Genomic DNA, 17,264 nt, shown 5'->3' with positions numbered 1-17,264 from the left:
TCCCCTCTTTGATTAAGGTAGATGACACAAATTCTGGATACTTAAGACTCCGGAGATGTGGAACTTGGCAAATACAGTTTAATAGGAACATTTAGGAAACATGATTATTCTCTGAATTGTTCTTTTGTGTTAAAATCATAAACATAAAACAAATATTTCTGGAATATCCATTCAAAAGCTAGCTTCCTATATCTATTGGATACTATAGGTACAAGATCTGTTCAGTATACTCACGACAATCAATAATTGAGGATTAATAGGAACTATTGTGGATGCCACAGGTCAGTTACTATTGTAATTCTCAATGAGAAACTATTAAGGAGCTCTTTTTTAATTATTTTATATATATATATATCCGCTTTAAATTTGATAATCTTATTTTTTATTTATATATATATATATATATATATATATATATATATATATATATATAAAAATAAAAAAATAAGATTATCAAATTTAAAGCGGAGTTCCACCCAAAAATGGAACTTCTGTTGTCCGGAGTCCTCCCCCCCTCCAGTATCACATTTGGCACCTTTCAGGGGGAGGAGGGAGCAGATACCTATTTAATACAGGTATTTTCTCCCACTTCCAGCAAAAGATCGCCGCAGTATCTGTGGCGATCTACACCATGTCCGGCCCCTCCTCCACCCCCGAGCTGTCCTCTGGGAGACACACAGGTCTCAGAAGATAGCAGGGACCACTCAGAACACACAGTGTGACTCACGCATGCGCAGTAGGGAACCAGGCTGTGAAGCTGCAAGGCTTCACTTCCTGATCTACTTACTGAAGATACCCGTGCCTCCACCCAGAGCCGAGGGAGGGGACGGCTTCGGGTGAGGACATCACAGGCACCCTGGACAGGTAGGTGTCCTTATTTTAAAAGTCAGCAGCTGTAGTATTTGTAGCTGCTGACTTTTTCTTTTTTTTTCCGGGGGAACTCCACTGTAAGAGATAACAGTGAACTCTTCAGGCGCTGTAAATGTTTGCAAATGTGCCTATTCAGCACTATGGACAGCGGCACTTCATATAGGCCAGTGATGGCGAACCTTGGCACCCCAGATGTTTTAGAACTACATTTCCCATGCTGCTCAACTACACTGTAGAGTGTATGAGCATCATGGGAAATGTAGTTCCAAAACATCTGGGGTGCCATGGTTCATCAACACTGATATAGACTCATTGCTTGTATTGTAAAATGGCCTGTCGTATGTGAAAAAGAATTGTGCTGGGCAAATATGTGATCAATAGGATTTTTACGGATTATAAACAGGATGAAGAGTAGGGTAAGCACCATTTTCCAGGTCAAATATCCTTACAGGAGTGCAACTTATAGCTTTTATTTTCTGTCAAACTAAACATGGGAGGCAGGTGGGTTTTGTCTAAATTCCCAGGCAGTGGGAGTGTGGAAGAGCCTGGTATCCATACGGATCAAGCACTAGTGTTTTCGCAAGAAAAACCCAGTTGAAGCACCACCACCAGATCAGTTTGACTGGTACCAGTGTGGCAGGGTGTTGCCCATTCATTGCCCCCTTCCAATGGGTATAATATGCCACATGCTTGGTGCGTTGGGCTGGAGGGGGTTCCATTTTTTACTTTAATTAAGTTAATGTTGACCCTGTGTAATAAACACATATTCAGAACTATAGAGAGTGAGTAATGCACATTCAGCTAAAAAGTATCTACTACATTTTTAACATTTGCTGAGATTTAACATTTGCTGAAAACTCATTATAAATTATAAACACTTTGTGCGGGCTGTTAAAAGTGATTCACTGCTGTAATGTAAATGCACCCCTTAGAGATATTTTAGGTTTCTCCTACCCTTAGGGGCCGATTTATAACAGAGCACTATCCTTTGGACAGCAGCATTGGCATTTTGGGGGGGGGGGGGGGGGGGTGTTTCATGTTCTAGCTGGTTAAGATACATACTCCAGCTCACACTTTATAAGCAGTGTTTTTACATCAGTTTTGTTCCTTTCGGGATAAAGGTTTTATGTGAATAAATAAAAGCTAAACATTGTGAGCACCCTTGTGAGTGGTAAATGGTTTCTCTCAACAGATACATTTGCAGGAGAGTTTGTTCTGTTGAAAAATAACAGACTTACTGGCTGGATCACCAGATGAAAATAAAGGAAAGTCCAAAAAATAAATCTAATGCAACCATCTCATTGAATTGGTTTGCTGATGGGTTTAATACTGTTTTAATTAAAGGTAAACTGGTCCATTAAACACAGGACAGATTTGTGGTCTTTGAGCTTAGTAAAAAACATGAAGCCGTGTCTACATCAATCATCCAATCTGTCTATATCAATAATTTTTGATGTATTTATTGCATTGCCTTTGCATATGATTGGATATTCAAAGTTATCACAGCTTCATCTTATTTGTTGAGGGCAGCACAGTGGTGTAGTGGGTAGCACTTTCGCCTAGCAGTAAAAAGGGTCACTGGTTTGAATCCCAACCATGACACTACCTGCCTGGAGTTTGCATCTTCTGCCTGTGTGGGCTTCCTCCAGGTACTCCGGTTTCCTCCCACACTCCAAAGACATGCAGGTAGGTTAATTGGCTTCTGTCCAAAATTGTCCCTAGTATATGAATGGGGACCTTGGATTGTGGGCTCCTTGAGGGTAGGGACCGATGTGAGGGACAATTGTAGACACTCGTTCAGGTTGGACTGGTGTCTTTATTTAACCTATGTAACTATGTTAACTTAAATAAACTTGCACTTTGCAAAGCCATTTTTTTTCTTAGGCCGGCCATACATGGGTTGAATTCTGAAAGAATTTTCTTTATCGAAAATCTTTTCTATGAATTTAAGTTTGAATTTCGCACCATTAGACCGATTTTTGTGCGGCCATCGAATTCGAGTGGTTGATCATGTGACATTTTTTGAAAAACAAATAATTTTATAATCAATGATGGGTGAATCATGTGAGAAATATAATCGAAAAATAAATTCCCATGAGCACAAAAAAATAAAATTCCCAGGAAGGAAAAGAAGATTCGCAGCCACAAAAAAAAATTTCTGTAGCATGAGGGGAAATTAAAGGCGTGGTTGGTCGAATTTCAAAATCAATGGTAGCAGCATCAGATCACAAAACGCATATACTTCAGATTTTTGAAAAACATTTTTTTGAAATTCGACCCATGTATTACTTAAAGTATTACTAAACCCAGTAATATGAAAATAGTTCATCTGCCCCCCCCAACCCCCAAAGTGCCTACAGCTTATAAATCTTCTTTTTACATTAAAATATTGCCACTATATACCATTTTGGCTGATCTGTATACCATGGCCAGTAATAAACTGCACAGTTTCTTCAGTGCTGAGAGTTCAGGTAGGAGGAGATTTCCACTTCAGTCTGTATACACGCCCACATGTGTAATGCCAATATCATGTGACCTGGCTAGCTCTGAGAACAAGTAAATGTTCTCTCCAGCATAGAAGACACAACTGAGCATGTGCAGGTTGGCTATCCTGCCTGTGTTATCTGGCCTTCCCCAGATAGACAGTGCAGGAGGTAAGGATCTGTGCATACAGGATAAAACAACCTTTTTACACAATGCAGAGGATTAACCCCTTAAGTTCCACATGAGTATAACAAGCATGCTATGCTGCAAATACAGACAGATTTTACTCTTGTGGGTTTAGTAACACTTTAAGTAATCACACCATCTGTGTTTGTTGTAGTTTAAAGTGAGCATTTACTGGGGGAACTATGTAGGCTGCCATTGCTAAATGCTTCTTCTACAACTGTCATATTGATCCAATGACTTGACTAATGTCTAAGTCACCGCACTTAACACGTATGTGGATCAAGAGATATGACTTTATTCTGTCGTTGTTTGCTGCAGTTTGCTGGCGTAACTTCTGGAGTAATTGCTGCTTAAGGTTATAAAGCTGTGGACAGCCAGATGATTACAACTTTTAGAAGGATGTCAACAATGGCTACCTACACGTTTCCCCTAGTATAGGTTTGGATTCTAATTCAATAAGCATTGACCCCGGACTCTGTATACTATGTGCTGTCACCATCTGGCTGGATTTGTGTAAAGACTGAAGTTTTCTCGCACTGCTCAGAAGGAAATTTGAAATGACTTTGAACGACCTTCAAGATTACTTTTATTGGGCCTTTCAAAAGCAGCAATTGTGGTATTATGACAGACCCTGTAGAAAGGCACTATATGCCACTGTACATGAGAAAAAAAAGCAAGGTTGTTCTGAGCAAACTTAAGAAAGACGTCTTCCATAATAATACATGAAAATAAAACATGGAGTACTGAAACATTTATATATATATATATTTATATATTTCCTATTCTCTAGTATACCATGTGCTTTTATATAGTCTCTAGAAAACACAAGAGAGGTAAGTCCTATCTGTGCTGTCCTCAACCAACTGCTTATAGTACTACCAAAACTCCCATTCTTACAACTTTTTTTTTTTTCGGAAAGTTCTGGAGAGGCATAGATGAAGTAAAAACACTAGAAGACAAAGATTTTTTTTCTTTTCTGGTTCTAAACTGTAAAAGTACAAGAATATAGAGTATTGATTATATGGACAATTCAATCCTGGGCCTCAGGAAGTACACTTTGTTATTGAGCTCACGTAATCATACACACAATCTCACAACAACACATCTTTCACATAGCTAGTATTCTCCTGAATTGTGATTTGACTAACATTAGCTGCTTATTTTTTGGAAGTTTATGCATTAAGTGACTGAATCTTATAGTGTACCTTGGGGTATAAGCTCATGATTGTTATCCATTCCCATCGTGTCATAATTTTATATAAATGCAAGAGAACAAATAAGGAGATTATAAAGAGGAATTGTTCTCCATGCAAAAATGTATTAAGGTTGCAAAAAACAGTGAGGAAAACATAAGAAAAGTGTGCAAAATGTATTTTTTTCTGGTGTTTTTTCTTATGTTTTCTGAAATCCTTCCACTGTAGGTTGTGTGCAAATTTGACAGTTTTAAATGGAGAACAATAGTTCCATATGATGTCCTATTTCGCGCTCTGTCTCGTTTTCTTTTTACAATCATTTATGACAAAAAATATGATGGAGAAGAGATGCTCTTCTGCTGGATTTGTGTAGAATGTCTTATATCTCTGGCCATTTTGTAGACTGGTCTGAAGTGTGCATACATTAAAAATCAGAAATATATTATAATGGTGGTCAGACAAATTATGATATGATCATTCAATCAGTCATTTGATGCGACTAAACGGATCAAATTGAATTCAAATCGTGAACCAAAGACCCTCCTATTTGATCGTTTTAGTGAGCTCTTGATTGATTTTAACTCTACCAAAAGATGGCAATGGTGGAATATCATTGCTCGCTTGAGCAAATATACATGCATGAGTTGGAGAATTGATTTCATTTAGATCAATTGAATTATAATTGTTAATAGATAGTTTACATTTATACTGTTAGATTGTAGTTTCAATCAATATTTTCAGTTGAAAACAAACTTGAAGAGTACTGTGTTCTGCATTAAATAATATTTTAGTAGATAAGAGGACACTTGTTTGAGACTGTGCGTATCAAAATTGATCACAAATCGCTATAAGTATGGCCACCTTAAACTTTTAGACACTATCGGCCCGGTGTATTACTAGTGTCTGAGATTAAAGTGTTAATATTGCTGATAGCAACAAGATATTTATGTTTACTTGCTAACACATAGTAAAAGAATGGCAACTGAGATTGCTTGCTATGGGTAGCAGACACATTCATGTTTATGTTTATAGCAAAGAACACCACAGAAGTTCAGTAACACTAAGCTACCAATTAGTGGTCTACTTGAATTACCCTAACAGTTCAGAAAATATGGATTGTAAAACCAGATTGGTTGCAATGGATTACTGTACTTTATGCATTACCAGTGTTCACTGCCTTATTAAAGAAATATAATTACACTGGTCTACAAATTTTGGGAAATTATCAACTTCTGAGATAAAATGTGCTAATTCATACATATTTTGATTAGATGAATTAGACAACAGGTGATAAAGGTGCTGGTTGGCTAAAGTTTTTAAGATTTTTCACAGTAAAGATTTATACACAGGTGAGTATATTTGCCTACAAGGGAGGGAGGTGTCTGATGATCGTGATGCCTTATACCTTTTCAACAAAGTACGGTAGAACAAAGAAAATGGTACCACATGGAAGTGTATGAATTTATCTTTATCTTTGAGACTAAAGATTAATACCTAATCATAATTTATTATTCTTTTATTGCAAGGTACATTTGTCTTGGTCAGATATACGCATCATACAGTTACATCTGGTGTCTTGTGAAAGTGGGAGTGTCAGTGCCTAACATTTTCAAGGAACAGTTGGGTGATGCCTTCCCTTTAGAAGCCAAAATGGCTCGAAACTGTGTAAACAACGCAGATAATTTCTGCTACATTTGTGGCAAGGTTACATTTGCATCTCAAAAATGCAGTATGATGGAAGTGGTAAAAAAGGCATGCCACCTATATTTTGGATACAAAATAGGGGATCAGGAAAAGAGTTGGGTCCCTCATTATTGTTGCATTACATGTGCAATGTATCTTTGTCATTGACTAAACAAGAAGAAAAAGTACATGCCTTTCGCAGTCCCACTGATGTGGAGGGAGCAGGAAAATGTTACATGAAAAAAACTATAAATTAATGGAAAGTCGTGTTATTGGTATCAATAAAAAGATACATTTATAATGATTGGTGTGGCACCATTCTCATCGCTATATCGCATGTTACAGAAAAGTTATGGAGCATAATCGTACATCCCCCTCGTAATTGTGAATTATTTTGATGCAATTTTGACCTGAAGCTGTATCATGAAAACTGGAGCCAATTAATATTCAGGACTTAATTTCCCCTTATTAATGACCCGATTCTGGAAAAATTTTGCTACTTTCATTTCTGAAGCTTTCTCTTTGTAGACCAGTGTTATTTTAATATATGTCTTATACATAAGGATCTCACAAATATCATGAATTTAGACCAGAGTAACAAAGCAATTTTAAGTTCATTTGCAATTAGAAAACTAATAAAAAACGGGCTTCTTATGGTGTTAACTACAAAATACAGTGTGACAAAGACCAATTGCACAGAGGCACAATGCTGTGATTTGTTCAGGTAATTAGGGCTTCACTTTAATGTAGAGTTTGCCCTATAAGAAACCCATTGTTTCACTAAAAGAGAATCTGTCACTTGGGCTGTCTGGGGAACCAAAGTTGGAGAACTCAGAAAATATTTGCCTTTTCTGGGTATGAAGGCGCATGTGACCTCTTTCTTTTTCTCAGGCTGTATTGCTCAGGTCTGAATGTCCAATCACCAGACCTGAACAGTGTCTCAAAAGAGTCACAAAAGAGGCGAGGAGATCATTAACTTTGATACTGACCAACATGAACTTTGCGCACTGTTAGGATTCCCAGTTCTGAGGAAGAACAGAGTGATTGTAAATTCGGTAATGCAGGAAAGCTATCACTTGGTAACATGGAGCTTTTCTTACAGGAAAAAGTTTTGGCCTGTATCGGCAAAGTGACAGAGTCTCATTATTAATCAATCATAGGTCTTCTACAATTAATCTAGGACATTGCCTACTGAAACCTGGGAAGTCAAAATTGTCTGTGTCCTTTAGACTTTATATTAAACAGAGTGTATTATTGATTATGAAAAATGAAAGCTATGTGATTTAGTAGTGTACCTTCCAAGATTTTACAAAACTTTATCTCTACCAAAGAGCAGCGTTGGAAGGTATAAACAAAATAGCTGCCTCTAATGTAAATTACAGGTACACTTTAATCTCTAAATCCAATGAATTCACTGAAAATAGTTATTATTTTCTTATTTTTTAAAACCAATATGTTATAATAGGTTCACAATATTTCAAAAACAGGTTAGTTTTGCTACACCAGATGAAAGCTAAACTTGGCCAAAATTGCTACAGAGTTCATGAACAAATGGAAGAGGTTGTCACACAACGCCGCACACCCATGCCGAAACACACTCATAAGATGTGAGAAGTCTTGCTGTGGGGCCCAGGATTCTACTTGTCAGTAACTTGAAGACATATCTATGTAAAGTGTTCAAAAACTTCAGTCTAGAAGTGTAAGAATCTCTTTCTCCTTTTCTCTTAAGAAGAGTTCCAAAGTCTAGAGAGGGAGAATCCAATATGAGGAGTAAGAATATCTTCTGGTAAAGAAATACTGAGGCACAAAACAGTTGCTTCTACTACTTTCATACATGAAATCCTTTTTCTTGTATATGCATCATCTGTAATCGTAAAGTCTGTACACTGCTCACTATTCTTCTCTGGTGTCCAATGAGCGTTACTCCAATTCTTCTGATGTCACTGTTTGAATAAACAAAAAAATAAAAATGATGTAACAAATGAAACAGGTACATATTGTAGACAAAGGGGGCTATTTACTAAAAATGGAGTGCAAAATCTGGTGCAACTCTGCATAGTAACCAATCAGCTTCCAGGTTTTATTGTCAAAACTTAAATGGTTAACGAGTTAGAAGCTGATTGGTTGCTATGCACAGCTGCACCAGATTCTGAGTGCTGACAATAGAGAAGAGGGAGGAACATCCATTCCTTGATCATCTCTATGGTGTATGAAATCAGAAGAGACCAGAACTTTGTCACTTCTGTTTTGGCTGTTGGTTTTTGACTGTTTATGTTACTGGTTAGTAAAGCAGCCGATCAAACCAATCTCGGTTTTGTCGGCTGCTTTGGAGGGCAGAGGAAAGATCTTATGGCTATTAGACCCCAGATCTCTCAGTAAAGAGTACCTTTCACCGCCTATTCTATCACAAGGGATGTTGTTCATAGCAATAGCGACAGCAATAAACTTAAAATAAATAATAAAAAAATGTTTCCGTGCTCCTGTCCCCTTTATGCTCACAAATGCGATAGCAAACATCTGGCATGTATATGTAAACAGTGATCACACCACACATGTGAGGTTTTGGCGTGAACGTCAGAGTGAGTGCAATAATTTTACTACCAGACCTCCTGCTTAACAGGTAACCTGTAAAGGCTTTTAAAGGGTCGCCTATGGATCATTTTATGTGCCATAATTTGTTGCCATTTCATGGGTGTTCACAATTTTAGTGAAGTGTAACATGTTATGTATCTATTTACTGGGTGTGACATAATCTTTAATAATTTATCAAAAAATTTGGTATTGCGTACACTAAAATTCATTAAAATTAATTTTTTGTAAAAAATCTTCTTTTTAAAATGGCTGCTCAAATATCATGTACTGTAAAAAATTCTAGCCAAAAAAAAAAAGATTTTTGACATGTATGTGTGAAATCTCAGAATTGGAATGTGGAAAAAAGTGGTTAATATATTATGTGTTGCCTTACAGGGTGCTGTAAAAAGGTCTTGTATGTTGTATGTCTATGAACCTTATTTTTTATCTCGGTCCTGCTTTGCATCTGGTACAGGTAGTAGTAGTTGGTCACATGCAACTGAACATCTGTTCAGTAATGTTGAAATGTTTCACCACTCATCCAGGTAGATTTTTTTCAAAACACAAACCTAAGCCTTTAGTGGGGAACTCGTGGATTCCTTTACAGGACCTGATGTAGAAGGGGCTTAGTTAAAGTGATACTAAAGTCTTGTTGTTTTTTTAAAATAACAAACATGTTATGCTAACTTTCTCTGTGTAATGGTTTTGCACAGAGAAGCCCAGATCCTCTTCTTCTCAGGTCCCTCCTTGGTGCTCCTGGCCCTTCCCTCCTGTTGAGTGTCCCTGCAGCAAGCAGCTTGCTATGGGGGCCGTAGCTCCCTGCCTGTGTCCATTCAGACATGGAGTCGCTGCCTGCCTCTGCCCCAACCCCTTTCTTTTCTCATTAGCTCACTGACTTTGGTAGACAGCAGCGGGAGCCAATGGTGCTCCACTGCTGTCTTAGCCAATGAGGAGGGAGAATCCTGGACAGTCGAGTCTCTAGTGCATCATCGCTTGATCGAGATATGGGCTCAGGTCAGTATTACGGGGGCTGTGGGGAGCTGCTGTACACAGAAGGCTTCTTTTCATAATGCATAGAATGCATTAGGATAAAAAAACCTTCTGCCTTTACAACCACTTTAAGTATTTTGATTTTTCTTGCTTATATTTGCTCTTTATTGTATCAGTGCTTTTAGGTACTGCATGATTACAGATTGGTAGATCCTCTGGCCATACAGGTGCTATAGAATCTTTGTCTGCTGATCTACCCAGCTGTTCTCTTTGACCCAGAGATAAGTTTCCCATAGGGCAGTTCTGGTGGACTGCAGAAGAGCATGAGGCAGGAGCTGTTGTATAGCAGTGCATCTGTGGATTTACCTTGCCATCCATGTAATTTTTTGTTATATTTGTTTCATCGCAGTCTTTTAGTGCGTGATAATCATTCAGCGTAAAGCTAAATGGACCTCGGTGGTAAGATATTAGGTTTTTGTTTATATTTGATGTTGCATTTTTGATTGATTTTAAATTACCCACTGTCAGGGCTGGGCTCTCAGCCCTTCCTTCTCTGTGCTCAGGTTGCTCAGCTTCCGGTTAATTGCCAGAACTCATCGTTCCACAGTGGCTCACCTGTTGATCATCTCCTGCTCATCAGTCTAGCCCACAGCCAGCCCCTCCTGGCTATTTAAACTTCCTGGTTCATTTCATCAATTGCCTTCGCCTTGGTCAAACATAGCTAGAGACTCTCTGCTGTGTTACTATTGAAGAATTGCCTGGCTGACGTCTCTTCTGATTCCTGATCCTGTCTGCTGTCCCTGACTACGCTGATCTCTGGCTCCCTGATTTCCAGGCTTGTTCTAATTACCCAATTTGGCTACCGAACCCTGTCTTTGTTTTGACAAGTTTACCAGTTGTACCATTTTTACCATTTTATTAAAAGGTGAGATTTTTACTGCATTTTTTGTCTCCATCAGTTTCATGGTTCCTGACACCCACACAATAAATACTGTAGCCTTGTAAAGCCACTTTAATTGTCTCTGTGTTGTTTTATTACCGGTATAGACAGTTGCATATTTGTTTATTACTATTCCTGTGTGCCACAGAACAAGACCTGTTAAATGTGATTAACCACTACTAGCTAGTCTATATGCTGCAATTTGGTAAAATGCACACCAATGCACCCGATCAAATCAGTTGGACAAAAATGAAACAATGGCTAAAGCCAAGAACACATATAAAGAATGAGCTATGGCTGCTGGACATCATCATCTCATTTTAAATATCAACCATAATATACACACAAATTATATAATAAAAATTACGGTGCTCTAAATAGCCCTCTCAAGCTTCTCAAAAAGTCTAAAGTTACATGTTATGTATGGCGCTCTGTGTGTTAAAGTGTAAGGATTCCTACTTTGTTAGAAATATACTGTATAGTATTTGGCATTGTAGATAAGAGTTATAAACAATACAAACAGACACAGATTGAATCAGAGAACAAAATCCAGCATTACCATTTAGAATTGTGTATCAATATCCTAATAAAGTGCAAAATGACCGTTCACTGTTGGTGTATTTTCTTATCACACTGTATAGTGTGTCCACACACACATACTCTCTTCCAATTGAATGTGGCAGAAAAAATAGTGTTCCACCGCTGTGGTCCACCACCTGTTCCAGCTGCCCTTTACCTCATATGGAGACCCCCCATAAAGGTACGGTCAGTAAAAGCCTTCTGAGATCAGTGGGTATAACCACTGCAGGAGCTCTTCAGAATCTGCTTCACAGATATCCGAATCAGATTACACTGTGCTTCTCATTATGATAGCTTCCAAACCTCAGCCAGGAATAGGCCAAATACAACTATTAAAGTCTAATATGCAAAATCAAAGGACTGCTTTATCAAAAAACGATATGTACTCACAAGGAGCGTGCACTCTCTAATTCAGTGCACCGAATACAGATGCCTATTTACATTCACTTGGATTATTGCCCTCTTAGGTTAAAACATCCACACAGCAGAAAAGTTAAAATGGCTGCTTGCCGACTTCCGGGCCGTGGTGACGTCACGTGACTCCCCTACCGTTGCGTTTTGTCATGTGGTACAATGACTTCTTTATTTTTCCCTATGAAGAAGTCATTGTACCACGTGACGAAATGCGTATCTGTATTCTGTATTCAGTGCACTCTCCTTGTGAATACATATAATTTTTTTTAAAATAAAGTAGTCCTTTGATTTTACATACTACACTATGATAGTTTTATTTGATCTATTCCTGGGTGAGTTTTGAAGGCTATCATAATGGGAAGCACAGTGTAATCTGCCCCGGATATCTTTGAAGCATTTTCTGAAGCGCTCCTGCAGTGGTTACACCCAGTGATCTCGGAAGGCTTTACTGACCTTACCTTTATGGGGGTCTCCAGATGAGGTAAGAGGCAGCTGGAACAGGTGGTGGAGCACAGCAGTGGAACACTGTTTTTTCTGGCACATTCAATTGGAAGAGAGCATGTGTGTGTAAACACACTATACAGCGTAATAAGAAAATTCACCGACAGTGGAGTGTCATCTTGCACTTTATTGGGATATTGATACACAATTGCAAATGGGAATGCTGGATATTGTATGTATATATATATATATATATATATATATATATATATATATATATATATATATATATATATATACACTGTATTTATATAGGCTATTATAGGCGTCTGTCAAATTTTTTATTGTTGCGCTGCACTATTGGTTGTTATTTATTGATTAGATGTGGGAACACGTCAGTGATAAGCAGCAACAGCACATAAAATAGACACAATCTTTGAATTGATAAAACATTTTTTGGGTTGGCGCAGTGTTTTTTTGTATAATTATAAGTATAATTATTGATTGAATCAGGCATAAAGAATAAATAGCATTGCTGGTTAATGTAATGGAAACAATTTTTTCCTGAAAAAGTGTCTCTTATTACATAACGACTTACTCAATGCTCATTCTGCAAACTAGGTCCAGCGTTGTGAACCCGGCTGCCATGAAGTTACTGGCATACTGACCCATCTTGATAGAATCTAGCCACTCAGTGACTGTGACAAAAAAGTGATATTCTGCCATTTCCCCTGGTGACTCTGGCAAACTAGAAGTAAAAAAACAAAAACATATTAAAAGTGTTTCCAGCCCAGATGGTTACATACAAACATCAGTTCATATAATTTAACTAGGACAACTCCATCAAAGGGAACAGTGCGGTCCTGCTCCACGGACTTTCCAACTGTCATCCAGATCTATGATTGGCTGAAAAGGTTCTTCTATCCATGTTTATGATATAGCCCCATGGCTTACTTTCAATTGATGGCTAGATCTGTTTTTTGGGGTAAACTCATCATAATAGTTTAGAGTATTTGTAAATGGTATAGCCATATAAAAATTAGTGTCTGTACTTTGCATTATAACAATAAAGCGATATTAAACCCAAAACCAAAAATGAAATACATTGCAGCTTATCAATCATTAGATGCTGTGGCTGCATTTGTTTTATTTTTTTTAGTCTTTTCCCCCCTGTTTTTACTTGGTGATCTGGCTAGTTACAAGCGTCCTGTATTGAAGTTCCTCTACTCTGAAATAAGGAGCACTTGGTCACCTTTGGACAGCAGCATTGTTAATCTGGGGGGAGGGGAGTGTTAGAGCATGGAAATTAAATTATTTTAGTAAATATAAACTGCTAAATACCTTTTCTCATCAGCAGTTAGAACAGTCTTGTGACTTCTATCAGTGTCTGGTTAAAGCCTGTAGGAGGAGTTTTCATTCTCCCCTGATTGTCCTATGAGGCTGTTGTGGGTTTAGTAACACTTTAACGTAGACTCAGGATTGAGTTACTAAAACAGCACAGATTTTCAATTTCAGATTTGCAAACTGAATGGTCACTGAGCTTAGTAAAAAAGATGAAGCTCTGCTTATATCAATCATCCAATCATGTAAGCAAAACATTCTGTTTTATTTATGTTTTTATATTACTGGGAGGGAGAGAGCTCTCTCCAGCACACAGTCTTTGATTGACAGCCTTAGCTCTGTTCCTGTGTGCTGTGAGAAGGGGGGTGTGTCTCCTCCCTCCAATCAGCTCTTGGAGCTCTCCTCACTGAGCTCTGCAGAGTGTAACTTCAGCTCCCTGCCCCTAGCTGCCCCCAGCTTTCCGAAAGCACAGACAAGCTGTGTAATATCTGCATTTTGCATGGCCGCAGATAAACAGGTATAACTTATGGAGGAGGACTTGTTTAATCTCACCTGAGTCTAGTCTCTTCACTGGGTATATGGAAGGGTTTACAACCACTCTAAATCAGTGCATAAATTAAATGTTAAGGGGGAAGGAGGAAGAATACTGTACAAATGAAGAGTTGTTTTACATTATTAATGTAAAAATAAATGTTTGATGAAACTTTAAATGCGCTCACTTATTTTTGGTATTGTATTAAGTATACAGATTTTCAGATTCACCACTAGACAGAGCTTTGTATTTGAATCGACTTTCCTGCTTATTAACTGTGGAGATAAAACATCAGCCATGCAGGGAATGCAATCCTTTTACTGAGTTATCTGACCTGTAGATGAGAAGGAGCGGCCGTGTAGCAGGAAGCAGAGCCTGAATATGTAATGAGCAAATATGGCTGCCCCCTAATACATACATATTATACACAAAAACTGTTTTTTCAGACAATAACATGCATAGTTAACATTTTTTACTTTACAATTTTTTCATGTATATCTTAATAAGCCATGTAAAAGGTTATACATTCCATCAGTGGATGTATGAGCAGGGTAATTGAATGTGTGAATGGAGGAATCAGTTTTTTTTCCCTTCAACCCACTGAATCATGTATGGCTTGCCTTACATTGCCTGTGTACAAATGGTCAAGGCCATCTTTAATGCAGGGCAAAAGGGGCCCAGTCATTGTTGTGGGGCCCAAAGCAGCTACCCCTTCAGTTTGTGTTGCCCGCAAATAGTTGATAAGTGTATTTGATGGTGGTAAAGGTTTGCCCAGGGTCCAATAAATATTAAAGATGGCCCTGAAAATAGTATGCCATGGCTTAAAAAGGTGTAGCTGCTGACTTTTAAAAACTGTAGCTGCTGACTTTTAATATTAGGAGTCTAACCTGCCCAGGGTTCCCTCAATGATTTTTGGATCGGCTTCCATGTGCTGCTGCTGCCATTCCTTGTAAGGGAAGTGGGAAAGGTTACCTGTCAAAAACAGATACCTGTTCCTCCCTCGCCCCTGAAAGTTGTCAAATGTGGCTCCAGGGGGGGGGGGGGGGGGGCTGGGGTGGAGGCGGGGGGGGGAAGAGACAGATAAGTGGAAGTTCCACTTTTGGGCCAAACTCCGCTTTAAGAAGCGGAGAGAAAAGAACTGACTAAAAATGATTTTCTCCCCATCCAGAGCATCTTTGGGAGCCTAATTATTATTGTTTTTTGTTTAACACCATGGCTATTCCTTTTTTGTTGCTGGTAGGCATGGATACAGAACAATGAGGATAGAGGGATGAGCTGATGATATATTCATAGAATGACCCCAATTAATAAGAGAGTTGCTGCAATTTGTCAGAAGAAAATTAGAGTCCTGTTATGCAGACAGGTGTGATCGCCATTTATAATGGACACTGCTCATACCTGAATGGACTGTGTTAGTGTAACAGATAGCTGTAATTACCATGATTAAGAGATCTTTCAGGATAACAGCGTGCTGTAAATGAACAAAAAGCCCAGCCACATTATACTACTCCAATGACCAGTTTAGGACTTGAATAAATAACGCTGTTGCCGAACAGAGGGCACGTTAAGCCATTGTGCACCTCGCCTCCTCTTAATCATCAGCTGGCTCCATGCATGTAGATTAATAGCAGCTATAACCGTGAAGGTTGCATTCTTCTATACATTGACTTACTTCTCCGTACATAGGTCATAGTAGTTTGAATTTAATGATCTTGATCCTATGGTCTGCATTCCACTGCCCTTTAGTTTACACATCATTCATGGTATTAAATTACAGAATCATCAACCCTTCGTTTACACCCAGTCTAAAATGAATGTATGAGCATCTCATCGGGAGGACAATTTGTTTAACCAGGCTGGACTGTGCTGGCTTCATAAGACAAGGCTAAAAGCCCTAATGATATGCATAACCAATCAGCTTCCAGGTTTTATTTTCAAAGCTTAATTGCCAAGCTGAAGTTAGAAGCCGATTGGTCACTATGAACAGCTGCCCCAGGTTCGATGTGTACCAGTTTCAGTAAATCTCCTTATAGTGGAGTTTCTAATAACTACCAGGGCATACTACTGGAATGCTGTAGCAATATGAAATTAAATTGGTTGTTATTAGGTGCTACACATTACAATTGCTATTTGCATTGTTTGCTTAACCGGGGGGCCGATGTTCGCCAGCACCCATCGATCGTTTGTTACACAGGCAGAACAGCAGTTGGCCTATATAAACAAGGCAGATTGCCTTTCTGTCAGTATGGAAAGCATTGATCCTGTGTTCCAGTGTTTCGTCAGATTAGGCGACCTGTCAGATTTTGTAATGGAAGTGACATTCCTGGCTACACCCCGCACTCATCCACAATATGATAGCTCCCAACTGTCCCTGATTTCGAGGGACTGTCCCTAATTTGGAGCAAAGTCCCTCTTTCCCCCTCATTTGTCCCTCATTTTGGTCTGATCTATAAAGCTGTATATAAAATGCACTTTTTATCTTTCAAAAAGTGTTTCTCAGTGCTAAACCTTTCATCCAATTTCTAAATTGCTGCATTTGTACATTTTAAAAGCCAATATAAAGGAATAGTAGTCGTAAAATAAAGCCCTTGTGGATTTAATATACTTTTTTTGGTTAATTCTCCTTTAAGGGGGTGGGGCAGGGGGCGTGTCCTCTGCCTACATACATTTGCTAGTAGGTGTCCCTCATTCCCATCTCAGAATGTTGGGAGGTATGTAATAATGAGAAGGCGGCAAGCTGACATCTTGTTACACCCACTGGAGTTTTGCATTTTACACTTATATTTAACAATAAACTCAGCTTACCGTATATACTCGAGTATAGGCCGACCCGAATATAAGCCGAGGCCCCCAATTTACCCCCAAAAAACTGGAAAACTTATTGACTCGTGTATAAGCCGAGGGTGAGACATGGCTGTCCATCCCTGTGTGTCCGTCCATCCCTGTGTGTGTCCCCGTCCATCCATCCCTGTGTGTGTGTCCATCCATCCATCCATCCCTGTGTGTGTATCCATCCATCCCTGTGTGTGTGTGTGTGTGT

At 38.7% G+C, this 17,264-nt stretch overlaps 1 protein-coding gene across 2 annotated transcripts in view; it reads right to left on the bottom strand.

The window, feature by feature from the left end:
• Positions 1-4,109: 4,109 nt before the first annotated feature.
• The window catches only part of EPHA6 (EPH receptor A6), a 1,195,522-nt gene continuing 1,182,367 nt past the window's right edge, over positions 4,110-17,264 (bottom strand). Inside the window, exons 16-17 of one of the 2 annotated variants that reach the window (XM_077480173.1) lie at positions 12,950-13,099; positions 4,110-8,359 (exon numbers count right to left, since the gene is read on the bottom strand). In XM_077480173.1, the coding sequence (XP_077336299.1) occupies positions 8,245-8,359; positions 12,950-13,099 (265 nt within the window). In that variant the 3' untranslated portion in view covers positions 4,110-8,244. The remainder of the gene's footprint in view (positions 8,360-12,949; positions 13,100-17,264) is intronic. The other variant, XM_077480174.1, reaches the window with a different exon arrangement.

Source organism: Lithobates pipiens, unplaced genomic scaffold (assembly GCF_037356315.1).
Source record: "Lithobates pipiens isolate NorthernLeopardFrog02 unplaced genomic scaffold, aLitPip1_a1.2 Scaffold_16, whole genome shotgun sequence".
Lineage (NCBI taxonomy): Eukaryota > Metazoa > Chordata > Amphibia > Anura > Ranidae > Lithobates > Lithobates pipiens.
Note: the sequence above shows the minus strand (reverse complement) of the source record. Positions and strands in the feature narration are given on the sequence as shown.